Here is a 19,890-nt window from a genome sequence, read left to right as displayed (position 1 = left end):
TTTTTTTGTAGTTCTCATATCCAATGTATAATATTTGATTCTTAGAATTTAATTTTATTTTTTCATATTAGTATAAACAATTGTATTGGGCCACTTTGATATTGATTATAAATTTACTTGGTACATTTGATTATGAGATTATTTCAGTTTTAACAAAATCATTTCAAAATATAAAGCGTAAAAACTTAAATTAAATGTCACATACATCTTTGGGAACAATCACTGAATTTCTTGAATAAAATTTAAGCATATTGAAACGAAGATTCACAATCGCGATACTAGAAATACAATCAATTGCAATCCCACGAAACTCCAAGTCGTTAGTCGATGATAAAAAGATGTGACAATATTTAATGATAAATTTTTAATTTTATTTTCGACATAAATTATTTTAAGGAAGAAAGATGACTACACTGACTGATTTCTGCTCTCATTGAAAGCTTTCTTTGATATCAGCTTTTTGTAAATTTATTTTTTAAACATTTATCTGTTTTTGTAATGTCATTGCGAATCATAAAAAAGTTAATGTAAACAATTTAGTTTATTTGTTATTTCGTTATAAGTTTTTTATTACATTTTTACAATATTTACAATAATACATTATAATAAACTCCTGTGTCTACAGAATCTCTTTTGTTCCATCCAACTCACCGCGTGTAAATCAAAGAAAAATTTTAAATAACACATGCAATTTTCGAGTATACCTTAAAGAGCTATGCCTCGACTAATGAAAAGTAACAGATGAACTATAACAACTGCCAAGGTATACAAGTTTTCCTTTTCCCCAATTCTCATTCTTTTCATGTAAAGGTGAAAAAGTGCCAAATTTGAATATAGTGCTGTGAGAGAGAAAGAAGGAATTGTAATGTAACATTTACATTCCCACAAAGCCCTGCCAAGATGGAATATAAAAGAGACCTTCTTTGCCACTCTGAAAGGTGCGAGTAAAATTTACTTAAGCACTTCGTTTTGAAATTTAAATCTTATTGGCAAACAACAGTTGGGTAAATGATTATTGCCTTTCCCTTAAATTTGCATAAGTTGAACGAGTTATCTCAACACATTGTTCATGGTATTTGGCACATTTGGGACTCGTCCTTTAATTATACACGAAGTAATTACATTTACACATGTAGCAAACCGAACTTTGTATGGAAGTGTTGGTCATTATGCAGTATTTAATTAAACTACTTTCATTTACAACCTTTTCGTTGAAGTCAAGAATATCTATTGCACATTTCTATTCAAGAGGAACAAAATCCTTGATAATAATAAATTGTTTAATTATACCACCTATGGTATTACAAATTAACTGTTCGCAGATGTTAGATAAATATTTTGACCATCCTATAGGCCGATTGATCATGAGTACATTCTACATTTCCATTTATTTTCGATATTGTAAGATGAGTAATATTTAATTTTGAAAGATGATTTATTTAAACAAAAATTAAAATACATCTCTTAATTGTTTTTAAACATACATATTAATTTATAGTAATAATAATAAAATATTTATATTATTAATTAACAAACATTTAACTTATTATTACTTTTAAACCATTGTACATTAGAAGTGATTAAATGCAAGAGTTTTTGTTTTTTTATGAGCGAATGGTCAAAGAGAAAATTTTTGACTCAAAAAATTATGTTTTATTTTTAAAAAAATTTAAGATATCCTGCATGTACCTGCAATTTCCTCATTAACATTAAGTAGTTAATTCTATCGATTCCAAAATATTCTTATTACTGAAATTTTGGATTAATTTCGGTTCACAGCAAACATTTTGGGCTATTATAATATATATATATAATATAATAATCGACATTTTATTTAATTTTTATGTAAGTTTGTGTGAAAGTTATTAACTTATTGAAATTATATGGTTGGATATACCGATTTGGAAATATTCGTGGTATGGGAATTTCGTACTTCTTATATACTAAATAAATACCCTTAATAAAAAATTGGACTCAAAAAATAAGCTTTACTGTAAAGCTAGAACCCAGGAGGTTCAAGGACTGCACCAATCGAATCCGTTTGAGTTCATAATGGGCTTCCAATTGTGATTATGTAACCTGCCTCTAGATAGAAATTTTAAAATTAACACACATTCACCTATTTTGATCATCCATGAGCTCATAAAGAACTCGAAATTCGAAACGGAGTTCAAAATTTTACCGTTTTGCCGTAGTGCGGGGTGAAATTTTTCTTACCTGAAGAAAGAAGACACCATATTAGACATATTTCCATTTCAGATTGGTCAAAGTACATAACGATAATAACAGAAGAAATAATTAACATAATAACGAACAAACACATCGTGATAATTAAAATCCTTTGAGTCATTCATAACAACATTCCCAACCTATCAAAATTATAAGATGAGCTACACAAACTTATGACCTACATTAATTCTTAATCTATGCAAAAAACACCCAAAAGTCATACTCACAAACATGTCAGAAAAGTTTAAGCCAATCCAAAAAAAGTGTTTTTGGATGATTGTCGATTAAAAGCACATGATCTAACAAAAAACGTAGGCATTTAAAAATGTGCTGTATATCACAATTTTACCGATAATATTAATTATAAGAGAGCTATGATAGAGGTATGTGTCATATTTGCTCAAAGTGGATGAAAGATTGGTTCACAGTTTCATACATGTCAAAACAATGGACTAAAGAGGAGAACCGTCTCCAAAAAAGGCGAGAGTTCTGCTGAATTGATTTTTATTGATTATTTTTTAAAATCACGATTTTGCTCATAACGTTAATAATAATATTAAGGTTAAGGTTTTCCTGACAATTGTTTGAGTATTTATATTTGTTCGGGTTTACAGGTCAACATTTGTTGAAATTATATCCTGACGTTTCGCTAGCACGACTGGCCAGCATGTTCAGAGATCTGACTTAGTTCGTATCTCGTTCTGTTCGGTGGCCTTTCTTATCTGCTTAGCGATCTTGGTCTTTCTGAGCACTGGTGTCAATATTATATTGTTTTATTTTTTCTTCTTATCTGTTAAAGTTGTTTCCGTGTTTATACTTCCCTAATCATTCAATCAGACAAGTCTGGTGTAGCTGAACATGCACTGTTAGATCAAAATAAAAATATTGTGAGTCAGAGTACTGTGTAACACGCAGATCATTAACTTTTCAATATTTCTTTCCTTGTTGTTATGTTTCATATAACAGAGTTGACAAGACAAGAACACAATAAGAATAACATACAATTTATAGCTTCGCCAAACGTCATATAAAAACAATATTGCATAAATTAAAATATTTATTTTTCTTTGCGTTCATAACTGAGCAAGGTTTCGTATAATAGTTGTAAAAGTTTTCAATATAATATTCGATACACTTAAATGAATTGAAATCATTAAAAATGTTAATTTTGAAAATTATGCGTTTTTATTATGGTTGTAATTAAAGAGTAACTCAAATAAACCATAAAAAAATACTTTTAATTAATATTGTTTTACTTTTTTGGCAGGAATATTTCATTCTCTTTAAACCGTCGATTACACTTATAAAAAATACCTTATAGATTTATAATTTTTTGTGTAAATTACATCGCATAATAACTCCGTGAAACAGTTTTATTTTAATATACTCCTAAAACTTTCATCCATTACGTTCTAGCAGTTACATAAAGTTATGATTTAAATTAACAGCATGATAAATGTGTTTATTGATCAGTTTTGAAAAGGGTTCCAAAAGCTTATTAATTATTAAAATTGCAGGGGTATGCGATGCAAAGTAAATCAAACGCTTCACTCTTGAACGGATAATTACGTATTCCCTATTTAACCGGTACAAACTATTGTGTGTTTTGACACAATAAAGATGGAATAAGACAATAAATGATGGAATGAATTACGAATCTGGTTATGGGTGCACATTTTAGGGCCCACGCTTAATTTGAGTTGAAAAGTGTTTTTGTTTCCCTTAACTGTTTTAGTTTGCGACTTTTCAACTGGTGTTTTATCTCTAAGCACCAAAACTAACAATTAGAAAAAGTTTGTGGTCTATATAGGCATAAAAAGATCTTTTCTTCAAGGATCAGTGATTACCAGCACTGCAGCAATGTCATTGCTTGCCCTGACTGACTACAGATTGGAATGAATTTTTTACAATAAAAAATAAATTTAATTCTAGAATTCAAATATTCAAAAAAATATATATCGAAATATTTTTAATCTATTTAATTTAGAAAATTCAAATTATCTACTTAGTGTATAGACGTAGTGTATATCGACTACGTAAAGAAATAATGAATTTTTTTGTGTTGTCTTTGTTAGGCCGGTATTTTTGGGATTAGCCTCGTATACAAATTGAATTGGGACGAAACAAATATAGAAAAATAGAGTCAAATTTGTTATATTGGTCGTATATTGCAATACATATTACATTCTTTCGACCATCTGTTCCTACGTCAGCAAAAATCCAATAACGTTCAAATTAAATTGTTTTGTTTTACGATGGTTTTATTATCAATGAAATGTCATTATTATACAGAGTATAACTTCTGGGTCCAGATAAAAATGAAAGATGTTGTTCGATAATGGGCTGGAGGAAAATCAATGTATTTAGTTCTAGAACCATTCAAACTAATTTCGGTTGAAAATAATGAAAAAAAGTTAAGTGCACCTGTCTATTTACATCAGAAAATTACAGGTATGAGATGTATAATTTTAAAATAAAACAAATATTACTAAAAACATATTTCACTTATTTCATCTATAACTTTTATCTACATGCTAGTAATGTTATTTAAATAATTATACGGCAGCTACACATCCAACAATAACTTCTTGTACATTTGTTTTAGACGTGCCAAGACTACACAATTAGAGATAAAGCCAAAGAACAAAATTATTTAGGTCATCTACATGATCCTTACGAGCATGTTTCAACATGGAATCCTGCATTTCTGCCAAGTAATTTGTCTACTAATGCTATCCCCTTCAATCCCCAATTTTCTGCGTTCTCTTAGACATATTGCGTTGCTAATGCCTCCAGAAAAGCGATATAGTTTCTCATTACGTGGCGGTTAATACTGCTATTTCCTCGACTGATCCCAATATAAAAACAAAATTGTGGAATATATTGTTAAATTATAAACAAAGTTTATTTAAAAATATTTGCTTTGTTCAAGATTTTGTTTATATTTGTCTTTCATCTCTAATGGGAAATCAATAATTAAACAGCACATGTCATATTGATAAATACCAGATAAATTAACACTGATAATTCCACAACATGTTTAACACACGCAAGTAGGTATACATAAAATAATAGTATTCACATAGTAATAAGTCACGTATATTACTTTCATTATCCTGATGACGTATTAATTGATAATCAATATTGTAATTATATTGCAACAATTCAGATTAATGATGGAGATGATACAACCAATGAACCAGTTTGAAATACTTTATCTTCCAGTTGGTATGCATAAATCTTTAATTGCTTATTGATTTTCTATTAAAATTATTATCTATCTCTCTTTTATCGAAGTTTCGTGTTACAGTCGTTTCTTTAAAATAACAACAAAGTAACATACAGTTTTAAATATATTATCTAACTAATTTTTAATACGTTATACCAAATAAGTTAATCTCACAATAGAATCGTTTTTATATGTTTAAAAATTATTATACCCAGACTTAACAAAAGTTTTGTGTTGGAATATTTGAAACGCTATTAATTCATGCATGTGGTTTAGCCAAAAATTTCGTATGCTTTGTCAGATAATTCTGCCAACGGGTATATTGCGGGTATTCTGACGATTTAAAATCTGACTGTTCAGCAAGCACTGAAACACGGGCAATTCTACAGTCTGTTTGTTTCGGCATTTATCTCTCTCAGACTTCTACTTACTGAAAACTTGGGAGTTGTATGAGATTCTATCGAATTAAGCAACTAGACCAGTGTATTTACCCTTTTAAATAAGTTATTAGATGTCATTTGTACAAATTTAGTGTATTTTGGACGATTAAATCTTTTACTGATGTTTGTTTAAATATTATAAATAAATTGATGTTATTACATGGAAAATGAATTCGATATTTAGTATCAATTACTTTGTATTTAGCCATCTCAGTCATTAAAGAACAGTTTAATCTTGAATTTAACTTGTAAATTGGTTTTAAAAGTTAATTTAAAAATTCCTAGTTTTAATTAGCGCAAATAGATATTAACTGCATATTTATAATTAAGAGATACTAATTCACAAGGTTGTAGATAATCAGCTATTGGGTAAATAAAAATAATAACAAAATTGATTAAAAAATATTGCAATCAAGTCTGTAACAAAATTTAAAATCATTATGTGTACACAAAAATAATTTCAATAAGTTGTTGATATAAATTTCAGATTCTTCATTTTTTTGTTGACCAATCGTAGGGAGCCAATTGCATTAACCATTTTACACCACTAATGATTTTTATTACCATACATCTTTATTTTAATGCTTTCCTTTTTTAAGTATTCTCGATAATATCATAATTTAAGTTAGTGAGATTTTATATAATGGTAATTTGAAGGTGTAGCAAGAAGGAGTATTTATATTAAGGCTATAATAGGTCACATACGAGCAAAACAGGCAAGTAGGCATAATGAAATTCTTCAAAAGATCAGCATTGATGGGACTAGTCTAATTCGCGTTGGCAACTTTTCAGCATAGGATAACACAAGGAACAGTAGTCTCATTTATCGGGGGACTGGAAATGCAACAGTGCTTTGACACTAAATCGTCCCCATCATCTTCATGATCCCTTAAATCAGGATTTAGAATTCACAGTGGCCCAAGTAAATTCCAAAAGTGAAGTCTGCGGAGATTTGCCACAGTGGATTTTCTGAACAAAGAACAGAAAGTTTACAGTTAGTGTAGAAAATATTCTGATGCGAATGAAGTATCCGTTAGTGTGAAGCCGCAAATCACTTTCATCAATGAGACTAGGACCAGTTTAATCATTTTTGTTAGCTTCACCATGCGTGAATTTACCATGGACTCAGTTCAGGCTTGATTATACTCACCACGGAGACGCCGACAAATAACTATGAAACAAACTTCAAGAAAAAATGGTTTTACTATTACGTACGATACAAATTATATTACATATAACATTAAAACATTCAATGGAAAAAGGCAGTTTAATGAAAGTATCTTCGCAATAAACATCCATTCTTCGGAAAAAACATTTGTCACATTTATGGAGTCGGTTTAGCATGGCGATCTATTCTATGTACTTACCTTCTATGTAGAATTTGAAGATGTCTAGGGAATTTGCTGTGGTATTCCGTTTGAAGGGTGGTTATGGTAAGTTGTATGGCAAGCTATATATCACGATGTAATTAAACAATTTTTTTAAATAAACAAAAGCACATGGAAACATTTAAAAATTTGCCAATTTTCGAATTGAAAGATTAATTTCTTTAAAAAGGATTATACGAGTAGTTTCTGCTGAACACCTATAATTTCTGGATTTGATTCCAGGTACAGTTGCTACTGTAATATATTTTTCCAAAAAGTAGAAATTTAATAAATGCCTATATTCGAAATTGTGAACAAAATTACCTTAATAACAAAATCGTGACAGTGTCAGTACATTTATGTACTAGATCTTATATACGAATAAACAAATTAAGTAAAGAGAAAATTAAAAATTGAGTTTCAAAAAAATTATGTTTAGAATAAGTTAGAAATATATACGGTGTGGCCCATGGGAATGGTGAATGGACTGAAATAAGCAAAATGGGTAAACTAATCACAATTTTAATTTTGTATTATTCAAAGTATAATCCTTTGTTATCTATACAACGATCTAAACGCCTGTAGAATTATTCAAAACAGAGTATGCAAATTTTCCACCACGGTTCGAGGTATGCCAATAATATCCTCAATCAATCTGATAATCACTTATCAGTTTTTAAAGCCTCCGCCACTTTTCTAGTATTCTTCTCATTTCGAAAACCTTTTGAAGGCCCTGGGCGGAAGTCGCCTCTTCCCGACCTTCCTAGAAACGTGCAAACCACCTGAAACGTTCTCCTGACTTATAACATTCTCTCCATGTTTTGAAACGTTTCAATAGCAGTTTTTCCTAGCTTGAAACAGAACTTGATGTTGGCACGAATTTCGATTTTAGAATTCATGTTTTGGGTGACAAAGCGAGAAAAGCTGATTTTCAAAACATGGAATTGTAAAATTCCTATGTGACGCTTACCTGAGGCAAGTTATAGCACCATTCCCAGGGGTTACACCGTGTATAGGATTTTTCTTCTCAGAATAGGAATTTATTTATTTTTATTTTTCACCTTTTTACTAAAGTTACATCTCACTAAATAATTTACCAAAGGCTTGGAATAACTTTGTTTGTTGAACTATTAATTATGAAATTGACCATCAGATATTATTTATTTAAAAAAAAATTGAATTGGAAAGTCAAATTTCAAATAATTTGATATTTGTGTACTTCGTTCAGTTTTTTATTACAGATTTATATATATTTTAAAAATTTTATTTTATTCTGAACTATTTTAGTGAAATAATTTCATATTATTAAACCCAAATTTTATTTATCGGTTGACTTTGATTTACTGTTCATCGATCTGATTTAAAGAAAAATGTTTAGTTTATAAAAAAAAATAAAATCTTGATATATTTATATGGTCAGTATATTATGCAGGTAGTTTTTTCAGGCATGTATTCTGCCAGGATTTAACTACCAACATCCCCTACGGCCGAAGTGCATTCACGCCTGATCACATTTAGCGAATTATATTCTAAAATTTCTTTGTGCATATTATGAACTGGGTCTATGACTGGTTCACTTGACAATGTAAATCTTGGGATGGATGAGCACATGAAGGCACGTTAAAAATTGCAGCAGTGTAAATTTGTCCAATTGATGAATATGAGAAATTTTTGTAAAAATTTACATTATAATACATTATAGTCAAAAATACAACGTACCGTATTTATAAAGACTCTTAGCGACCAGGGAACATATAAGAGTGTTTTAAAAGTATAAAGAATTAATCTAATACAAAATGCTAAATATGAATGTGAAGGTATAAAGGACCAAAAACTATGATATAAAATGTAAAAAGTACAATCAAAAGGAATAAACTTCCATAACTTCGAAACTATTCATTTGTTAACATATTACATTTTTATAACTCTCTCTATATAAATTATATACAATACAAAATTTAAATTCAAATCCATATCTTAGCCTACATTCAAACATGAATGGATTAAGGTCAGTTTCGATGCATATTACAATAATAAAATAACTACCCCAGTCGAACGTTAAATTACTTCCCTATCATTAGTTTTATCATCTACTCGAGGTCCTAAGTTGTCCTATATCAAGCTAAAACTAAAAAATTTTACCAATATAGAAACTATCGAAACCACATACTCATAGCACGTTTCTACTCTGAAAATATTCGAAATGTCATGAATATTATAGGAGTATTTTGTGTTGGAAACGAATTTTATACGTACGACTGAACAGCAATGTAACCGCAGGACCAACCGATATAATTAGACGTAAACTGAAAATCGTTGTTGCTAATTACTATGGTTGAAATATAACGCACAATGAGAATATTAGATTTAAGTTGATTTTATTAGTTATCTCTGTATAATTTGAATAATCATTTTATAATTATATTTTTATTTTTTCTCCCATTAGACTATATTATTTAATATCAAGAGTAAATAATATTATTAATATTAAACAAATTATTTCATAATAGAGTTGAATATCATTAATTAAATACTACAAGCGTAAAAAATATATTATTTGTCAAAGAAATATCACGTATGAGATTTACTTTTGATGAACTGTAACTTTTGCTGTGGAAGCAGCAGTAATATAATTAATAAATAATGAATTTCTTGACACCGAAAATCTCACAAAATGGTTTAAAAATCAGTTTTAGCGTTTCCATCTCCATTCAAATCAAAAATGAGTTAAAAGTGTAAAAATAAGATTTATTTTTTTTTTAAAAAAATTATTAGAAATTACGAGTTATGTTTATAAAGAAAACTATAAAAAAAGAAAGAAGGCACTATATTAGACCTATTTCTGCAAGATTGGTTTGGCAAAAGTGTTTTTGATGATTGTTAACTAAAAGTGAAGAAGGAATGAATTTTGTGAATGAAACATGGGTCCGTCATTTAATACCTGAGACAAAAGGAAAGTCTAAACAACAGAATATAAGAGGAGAGCTGGCTTCAAAGAAGAAGTAAACTGCTGGAAAGATGACGACGTTAGTTTTTTGGGATATGCATAGGTTAATTTTTATCGATTATCTTCAAAAAGGAAATAAACCATGAACGACGAGTATTATGCGAACTTATTGCTACGTTTGAGTGATGAAATTAAGAAATAAGGAACTGATCCATCACAATACGCCAATCTACACATTCGTTACGGCAGTTGTCAAATCAATATACACTATACATAGACATATATCGGGACAATTGAACCCCACTGGAAAAAGTGTTTCGAGCTAAAAGGAGAATATATAGTGAATTTAACATATTTTTTCCTATTTATTTTTCTTTGTTACGTCAAATAATTGACTTTGATTACTTATACCTCAAATGTCTGCTGAGCTCAAGTCTTTCACGCCTTTGCACAAGTCGATTATATGTTTAAAGTAAATATTCATTTGTTGTATATATTTACATGTACATATAAATTAAAAATAAATAATAAAAAAGAACAAAACAGAAGTACCGGTTTTTTATTTTTATTTTAAAATTGTTTGTGTACAATACATTTGATATATTTGCTAATTTAAGTTAAGCACCTGTCCAAATCAGGGTCCTAATTGAAGATGGCAGATTTTATGTGAATCAAACAATCTAATGTTTCAAGGGTTGTAAATCGATTTAGAGGAACAGGAGAGTACACTAGAAGGCCAGTTCCCGGTCGTCCAAGGTGTATTATGCCTGTAGATGATTGTTATTTACATCGCAAAACGATTTGTCCAAGGTCCGTAACATTCAAAAGAATAGGTTAAGATAATTTGGAATCGTACCCATAAAGCCTATAACTGCACCGTTGTGAACCAGGGAACACCGTGTGGTACGAATAAGGTTTACAAGAGAACACATTCATTCGGATATTCAGGTCTTGACTAATATCCTTTTCACGGATGAGTCCAGATTATCACTTTTCAGATATGATATTCGCATTCCACAGTACAGACGCGAAGGTGAAAGATTTGATTAGTGTAACGTAAGAGGAACCCTAAATTGTAGAGGTGTTTATAGTGTTTCGTCGTGGATCTATGACACCTGATCGGTATATAAGAAAGCTTCTTGAAGAAAATGTAGTACCGCTTGTCCCTGATAAAGACGACAATTTTGTTTTTATATACGACAACGCCCGCTGCACGTTACCAAAATTAGTGTGGACTGAGGTCTAAATTCAATCAAGTAACCACCAACAGAGATGCAAAAGAATCCGTAATATTACTCCAGACAGTCTTGATGAAAATTTGGATATGGACTACGATAGAAATCTTATAAGGAGCCTCTCACATAGAATGAGAGATCTCATTAGAGCCAGAGGCCGTAATACCAGATTCTAAAATGATTCTGACGTTAGTTTCTCATTTTTATTTATATAATTTTTATTATTTATGCAATAAACCTTTATTAACCATTCCTTTTTAATCAAAAATCAACTATGTGATACTTGTGACGAGTGTATTTAAAAGTGATTGTTGATTTTATGAGGCATTCATTTAATTTTTTTTAAACCGTTTCTGGATATTTGTTAGAGCTAGATCGTAAACTATTTACAACTGTTTAGCAGGGTCTCAATATCCCACACCAAAGAAAAAGAGTAAATCTACAGTGTTTTATAGCTCGGTTCACGTCGTAAACACGCCAATTTCGTAGCTGGTCCAAACACTTTAGAGCCACCTTATTTATTTTTCCAAGGTGAAGTTTTTATGTTGTATTTAAAAGACACACCGTAGGCAACATTCTGTAGTAATTTAATTTCCTTGAGAGGTATTATAAATGTCTGGTCCTATGTTTGAATAGGACGCAAGTACAGTGTTTGAAGAAAATACTGAAGTTTAAAATTTGATTAAGCTTTGCATGTTTCATGTATGCATATTATGAAGAACAATGTCACCTTTCATGTCCTCGAATTTTAGGCGAAAATGGTCACTATAAATAGAATTTAATTAATTTCTAAAGGAAGGCTGTTATTCATATATAATTTTAATTATAATTCATGTATGATTTTAACAAAGTAATATAATTTTTAAATAAAAATGTTTATAGAGCTTGTTTTTATCCATATATGAAAGGTATAACACAAAATGTTATAAAAGTTTCCTTTTAAATACGTATTCTACATATAATATAATTATGTATAATAATATTTATCATCTAATAATATTAATAAATAAAACCATAATTCGTTATATATAATCTTCCAATTACTAAAATGGTCACGCAGAATTTTGGTTGTGATTTTAAACTTTACAATACGTGTAAAATCCAATCGGCAGGTGCTCAAATCATAACTCGACAGCGAATTTCCGTGTAAAAATAAAGGACAGCTAATTGAGCCGGCACGTATTGATTGTGTAATTCGTAGTAGCTTGCTAAAACAAAGACAAAACTTCACTCGTTTTATTTGTTTAAAGCAAGACAATTTTTGATATTTCATTTAAATATTTATTATAAATTATATACAGCAGGTCTCTGAATATGTGGAAAATTATGTGGGATTCGTATAATATAACTGCATAACTGATTCATTTAATTCTTTATATATTTAATAACTTGAACTATACTAAAAAATTCTCTTCTTGGAATTTGATAAAATAAACCGTCCTCCAGTTATATTAGATTATATTCTCCACTCTGACGATATAAGGAACAATTCTTAAAAATATGAATTATCAGAAAAGAAGATACCGCGTCACACCGCATTTCGGTATAATGTTTATAATCTAGACTAAATGACATGTGAATATCAGAAAAAATCTGCAAACACGTAGCCAATAGCGAACTGGTGTCTTCTCTCCAATCACCAACTCTTTAGTTTGACTGATTATTAATTAATATATTTATGAGATGAGGATGAATTTCTTTTCATGTGTGTATGTCATATACTATTTTAACCACCAAAAAACTAAATAATCCTATATAAAATATATGCGCCCCTTCTTGTTAACCTATTGACCCAGAGCAAAAAGTCTCTTACTAGATCTTAATTGAAACTTTGCATTAATTAATCCGGACGTTCATATGACAAGTGAAACTTAAAAACTATTGATTGATTTTATGATTGATATCTAGAAGCATATACATCTGCGTACAAAATAATAGCTGGGCCATTTGTTTATATAGAGACACGTTTACCTACAAGAAATATAATTGTTCACTAATAAATGTATATAAAGACTATAAATATCATAAGAATACATTTTAATAAATATTTAACTGTATAATAATCAAACATTAATAAATAAATAAATAAATATATTAACGACAATTAATTTGACAGTCCAAAAAAATAACAGTCTTATAATACTTATAAATTATATACACTATAATACATATGAATTAGATAACAAAAGAGCTTACTATAATTAATATTTTGTTTCGAAACTTTAATTTTGTATAACTAATTTTTGATAACGTTCGATTACATTCCACAGTTAGTCTTTATTTGTTGGTTTTTCGATATACACTGCCTTTTTAATGTCCTTCCAGAAATTTCAGATTAAGGTCGGGAGATTGAGCGGGCAACTCTGACAAATTATGTAATCTCAGATGAAGATTTGCTCTCAGAATACATCGTTTAATTGTACCAGTGCTAATAGAAAGTAATAAATCCTTTTAAATTTGGCTTGTCAAAGTAAGCGGAATAACTTTAATTTGTCTGATTATCTGTGTATCTGGCGCTTCAGTAGTTTTTCCCTTCCTTCAATAGAAGATTTAGCAGAAGATTTCAACGCTTCCTGAACAAACTTTTCATAGGAAATTAATTTAGACTTTAATTGGAACGGAGACTATAACTTGAATTCTCTGCCAGAGAAGTGAATAATTTTTCGAAAAATTGTCGAAACATGTCAACGTTTAAATGTGTTTACCTACCACTTTCACGCTAGTTTTGGGGGTGGTTTCTGCTTTCCTTGGAGGGCAAAATTTTACAATTTCAATACACTGAATTTAAAAACCTAAATATACAAATTATAATACTACTGTATGATATATAAAATTTTATAAATACTAAAATATATATGTGATACAACCCGTTTAAACAATTAAATTTGAACATAACTTCAAAATAATATATTTTTGTATGTGTTGGTGGAAAATTAGTTTTAAAACTAAGTGTGTCGTAATTGGAAACACTTGAAAATTAATTGATTCTTGAAAGTGGTTTCACTTTGCTCGCGCCCGTTCTAATCTTATTCCCAAAATTTAATTTACGCTCTGGATGATAATGACACGACATTCCAGAAACAGCAAGATCATGCTGATAAGTTGTAATGGCTTTATATAAATGCATATAAAAAGTTTTGCTATATTATGTGATCATTAATCATTTTCTTTAATATAATTTATGCCATGTATTAATAATTCATATTAATATATCCAACTAATTTTACTCTATAACACAAATTTGAATATTAAACTTTTATTATATTATTTAACTAATTTAATAATTATTATGTTGTGCACCTTCTTTTTTGAATATTTATTATTTTTGATGAAATTAATATGTAATAGTTAAATTTTGAAACTTTATTTTAAACCGGTGTTTATTCATAATGAAAAGATTTTAACATCTATAGCATACCCTAGTCATTTCAATGTTAAGTTCTTTGGCCTTTCTGTTAATAGTCAGTTTCAGCTTTCCGCAGTTAATTAATATCCTGTACTTGCACATTTTCCTGACACAACCGACCGTACAAACAGTTAGAAGGCATGAAATGTCAAAAATTGACTTTCCATTTTAATATACAATTATAACATACTTCATGCGGAACTATTGCAATATCTATGTACACATTCTATGTAGACACTTATAGATGGGACATTGAAATACACAAACATCCACATTGATTCTCACTCCTCTTTTGACTGTCCAATAATTCATTTTCAAAGCTCTGGATGACTTAGTAAATCTAGATTCACACTATTATTGAGACCGCATATTTCGACAAGCCGTATGATCGTTAACTGTCGCAAAGAGATAATACGTGACTCATTACTTCAAAAGGAAATTGGAACCAATATGTTGAAAAAAGTAACATTTCAAAATTTTGATTTTGATATTATTAACTGAAATATTAAAGAAATAAGTTTATAATTTAATATCTCAAAGATACAAAACTATTATTTGTAACTTGAAATTAATGAATAAATAGTGAGTTAAGAGGCAAATAAAGACTACAAAAATGATGAACGTGTCTACTCGCGTATTAAGACGGAACATCAATACCCCATTGTAAACAAAAAAGAAAGATATACATGCAATTATGTGGGCGGGCCGAACTGACTGTATATGTTAAAAAATTGTTTTATGTATCATCTGGCAGAGATCTATTATAACAAATTCATAAAAGAATATTGTATAGTAATAAGCCTTCATCAAAAAAAAATTCACATTTGTCTAATGAATTTATTTTATATTTATAATCTATTCATTATTTTTTATTTTTAAGTCCAATAAAACGTAAATTCACGTCACTTATAAATAAATATAAATAGAGTTATCAAGACTGCGAGTAATTATTATCACTAAAAAAAATGAAATTCTAATTCTGTCACAAACTTATGAATGTACAAAATATTATTATTTATTAAAAATCGGTATGTACCCGTTTTAAAGACTGTTAAATTCAATTTTCATTAAAATTTCCTTATCCATTTTTCTTATTTTTAAATATTAAAAAATTATACATTTTATCCACAGAAATAAAGAAAATATTTTTATGCTAGACATAGAGTAAAAACTCTGATAGAACAAAAGTTCTCCATCTTTTGAGAGAAATTTAAATTCATCTTAAATATACTCTACGCATTATTATACTATAAGCATGGTTATAAATAAGTTAAACCAAAATCCTTCAATCGAATTTATTCCCTCCTGTTTCCTTTTAATTACTTTCAGTTTGGGTCAATACTAATTGTTTTAATCTGTCTTAATCACCAACTGAATTTGTCTTGTTATTATCACAAATTCTTCATTCAATCGGTCTTAGATTAACTCTCGTTTATGTTTTGAATATCCTTTATACTTATTATTGATGACAAAATAAAAAATATAAGTAAATACATTCTCAACATAAATTTACAAAAACTAAGCAACTTAAGCAACTTTCAAAGCTACGAAATTATGAAATTTTAAAAAACATAAACTATATGATTTTATGTAAAAAAATATAGCTCAAGCAGTAACGATTCAATAGGTAATGATAGAGCTTAATAGATTTTATATATTTAATATTCTAAATGACAATCTAAAAAGTTATTTTTTATGAAAAAATAAGCTATGTGTTTTATGATGCCATTATAATTGCCAACCACTGAACATACCACACAAAATAAACGTTTTAGAGATTAGTTATGTCAATTATACAGTAGATAATTATAATTGGTTATCTACATGTCGATTATTGTACAGTGATTTAGTCGATTGTGGAATCACTGCCTTTGACAATGTATTGAGGAAACATTCCCCCATCAATTATTTGTAACCTATAGGCTGTTTCAGAAACAAAAGACATATTAATTATCAGGTATCCGATTAATTATTAACTAAAGGAACTAGGGATCCCATTTAGAATGTATTGAAGTATCGATTAGATGATTACAACTAATGCTTCATGATCGAACAGCACAGTGATTGATGGCACATCTCATCACGTTACGTCTCTGTAGACGTAAATTATTTTTAATTTTGAAATCTGGCTGATTCAATTTTAAATACATTTTAATACTCTTAAAAATTGAAATAATTAAATAGGATTTAAATTTCTTAATATAGATACAATATTCACAGTAATAATATTTTTATTTATACATAATGTAAATTTTCAATAAAATATTGTATAAAAAATATTTTGTTTAAATGATGAAACAACTTATTCTTTAACACGCTAATGACTTTTTTCAATTTTCTTATAATGGAATGAAATATATAAGGTGTTTTTGCTGATAACATAAATCACGAGGTCGATGTATTATTTTAAGCCATGTAAAATTGAATAATAAATCCCCGACACGATAAGTAAATAAGCCAATAAATAAGCAAACTTTTCAAATTGCAAACTGTCACCTGTATAACTTTCCATCATTCATACCCGGTCTATTAATCAATTAATCAGGGCATCTGTCAATAAAATATCCAGGATACAATTCAATTCAAACCACTCTCTAACTGATAAATTATGTTTTATACTTGAACGAATCCTGTCCCATTGACACGCAAATTCGACCTAAAAGGGCTCTCACGTTATTATTGATGATTTGCGGAGTGTCGCTCCATCGTTTATACATGTTCTTGGAGAGGAGACATGAAAACCGAGATGCATGAAAAAAGATTCATCTTAGGCTAGTAAACTTATCTATGCTTTATCCCAGACAAATATTTCATGAATCAAGAGGTAACTTACAACGATTAATTACTGTTTAAGTTAACATTTACTTATTGTTGTAATGATTTAATAAAATTATTAATCAACTTACCTATAAGTAATGAAGGCGAAGACTAGAGCCACCAGTGACACACTACTTCCTAGCACTATGAGCAATGATAAAAAACTTTCTTCTGTAAATGCTGGCTCCATGTTTGATTTACTTAAGTTTGGAAAACCATGGAGTCTTGCCGTATAGAGCGTATCCATTTTAACGTCTGAAACAAATATCAAAATTACTTAAGTTAATATACATTAAAACTGAAGTATTTCAATAATAATGTAATAATCAAAAATAATCGAGAATAACTTATTTTTTCCAAATATGCAAAGAATATAAAAAGCTTAATAATTTTATAAAATATTTAATGACTTAAAAATTAGCTACAGCACTGTATTGAATTGTAGGCCTGTATTTTGGGATAATACGCACCAAATTTAAACAAGACCATACCATTTTTGAAATTTGAGTAGCACTAGTTAGATATATTTTCTTCATTATTGTATTTTTTTACTGCTACCAAATTTTGACTTAAGGTGTCTTAAGTACGGTCTACGATAAAAGCATTGTTATTTCCCTTCCTTTTTACTTCAATACCAATTGTATTTTATAACTTTATAATTATGTTATTTAATATTCAATTTTTTATTTATTTTGTTTATAGATATTTATTCCTTAGTTTTTTCCAAAAATGTTTTTATTTTTGAATTTATTTGTTAATAATTAAGTAAAGTTTCTTTTAGAATAATTATATTAGAGGAAGGACAACAATTAGATGCTATTATACGAATTAAAAAATGATAACTATAACTATAAAAGGTTTGTTTATATTAACATCGGATTCGAAATACATAATATGAACACATCAATATTCTTAATTTGTCAAAAATTAATCATGCGAGTCTGTAGCAACAATAGATCTAAAAACAGTTATTTACAGCACTGCAAGCGAATATAGTCTTTAATGTGTAACTGTAGATCTGTCGCTGACAGTACATATCCTATACCATATCCTCACACAAACATGATCAAACGAAATGCTTTAACGTATCCTTGCACCATCGACCAGTGCATTATTCTTATCATAATTTCTAAGTTGACAATAATAAACATTATTTTATAATTAATAGAACATTCAATACCGCTGTTTTTTGGGAAGTTTATTATTTTTTTATAATTAATAGAACATTCAATACCGCTGTTTTTTGGGAAGTTTGAAGAGTTGTGGGAGAAGCACAATGTCAGTTATTTTGTTCGTGGAAGATAAAAACATACGCGAATCATATTGGCATAATAATGAGACTGAATGAAATGGAACCATACCGACTGGCAGCGTAAAAAAGTTACTTCGGACTTTTAAATTCAGACAAACCAACACAACAGAGTTTGTGGGGGACCAATAACTACTGCTTACAATATAATCAAAGTCCACAACACCGGATCCGATTGCAAATTAATGCTGAAATGCAATGAAAAGGAATCATTTTTGAATTAGACATAATAATAATCACGGTAGGATAGAGAAGAAGATACTCAATTGTATAATTGTATTTTATAAGTTTGGAAGAGGATCATTTATTAAGAGATGCCACAAATTGAGCCAAACACTTAATCGTTTGAAGAACGCTATTAAAGAGAAGGTAGCTAGTATTGGCCAAAAGTAAGGAAGGTCCATTTGGCCCAAATAACTCCAGACTTTCAAAAACTCAGATAACTTAATCAGATGTCTTAGTGCACCTATGTTATACTATTTTATTCCTGTCGTTGCAAAAGTCATTGAGTAATATTAAAATCAACAGAAAACAATATTATAAAGTCAATCACATTCAGATTGTTGTCAATGAGAGGAAGAAATTTTATCAGAAACTTAAAAAATAACAATAAATAATGAATAGAAATATTGGAGATTATAAAATAAATGGAACAAAGTAAAATGTAAGATATTAATTATTATCCAAATAGTTATGAGCAAAAAGAAGTTACAATAAACCCGAACAACTATAGATATGAACAATGGTCACGAAACCCTCAACCTTTCCACAATATGATGTTTAAAAACATTTGACGATTTAATCTAGTAAGTACCACCTGTTAATAATGGTACATTCTTATGTCTAAAAACACAGTTTAATAGAATATTGTACGAATGAAAATAAGAGTTATCAATTTATTTGATTCATAA

The 19,890-nt window shown here is 28.8% G+C and overlaps 1 protein-coding gene across 1 annotated transcript in view; it reads right to left on the bottom strand.

The window, feature by feature from the left end:
* LOC109596120 (adhesion G protein-coupled receptor E3-like) overlaps window positions 1-17,917 on the bottom strand; it is an 82,372-nt gene extending 64,455 nt beyond the window's left edge. Inside the window, exon 1 of the mRNA XM_049966370.1 lies at window positions 17,760-17,917. Coding sequence (XP_049822327.1) covers window positions 17,760-17,917 — 158 coding nt within the window. The remainder of the gene's footprint in view (window positions 1-17,759) is intronic.
* Window positions 17,918-19,890: the final 1,973 nt, after the last annotated feature.

The sequence above is a fragment of the Aethina tumida genome, chromosome 4, assembly GCF_024364675.1.
Source record: "Aethina tumida isolate Nest 87 chromosome 4, icAetTumi1.1, whole genome shotgun sequence".
Lineage (NCBI taxonomy): Eukaryota > Metazoa > Arthropoda > Insecta > Coleoptera > Nitidulidae > Aethina > Aethina tumida.
The sequence above is the reverse complement of the archived record's forward strand: the minus strand, read 5'-3'. Positions and strand labels throughout refer to the sequence as shown.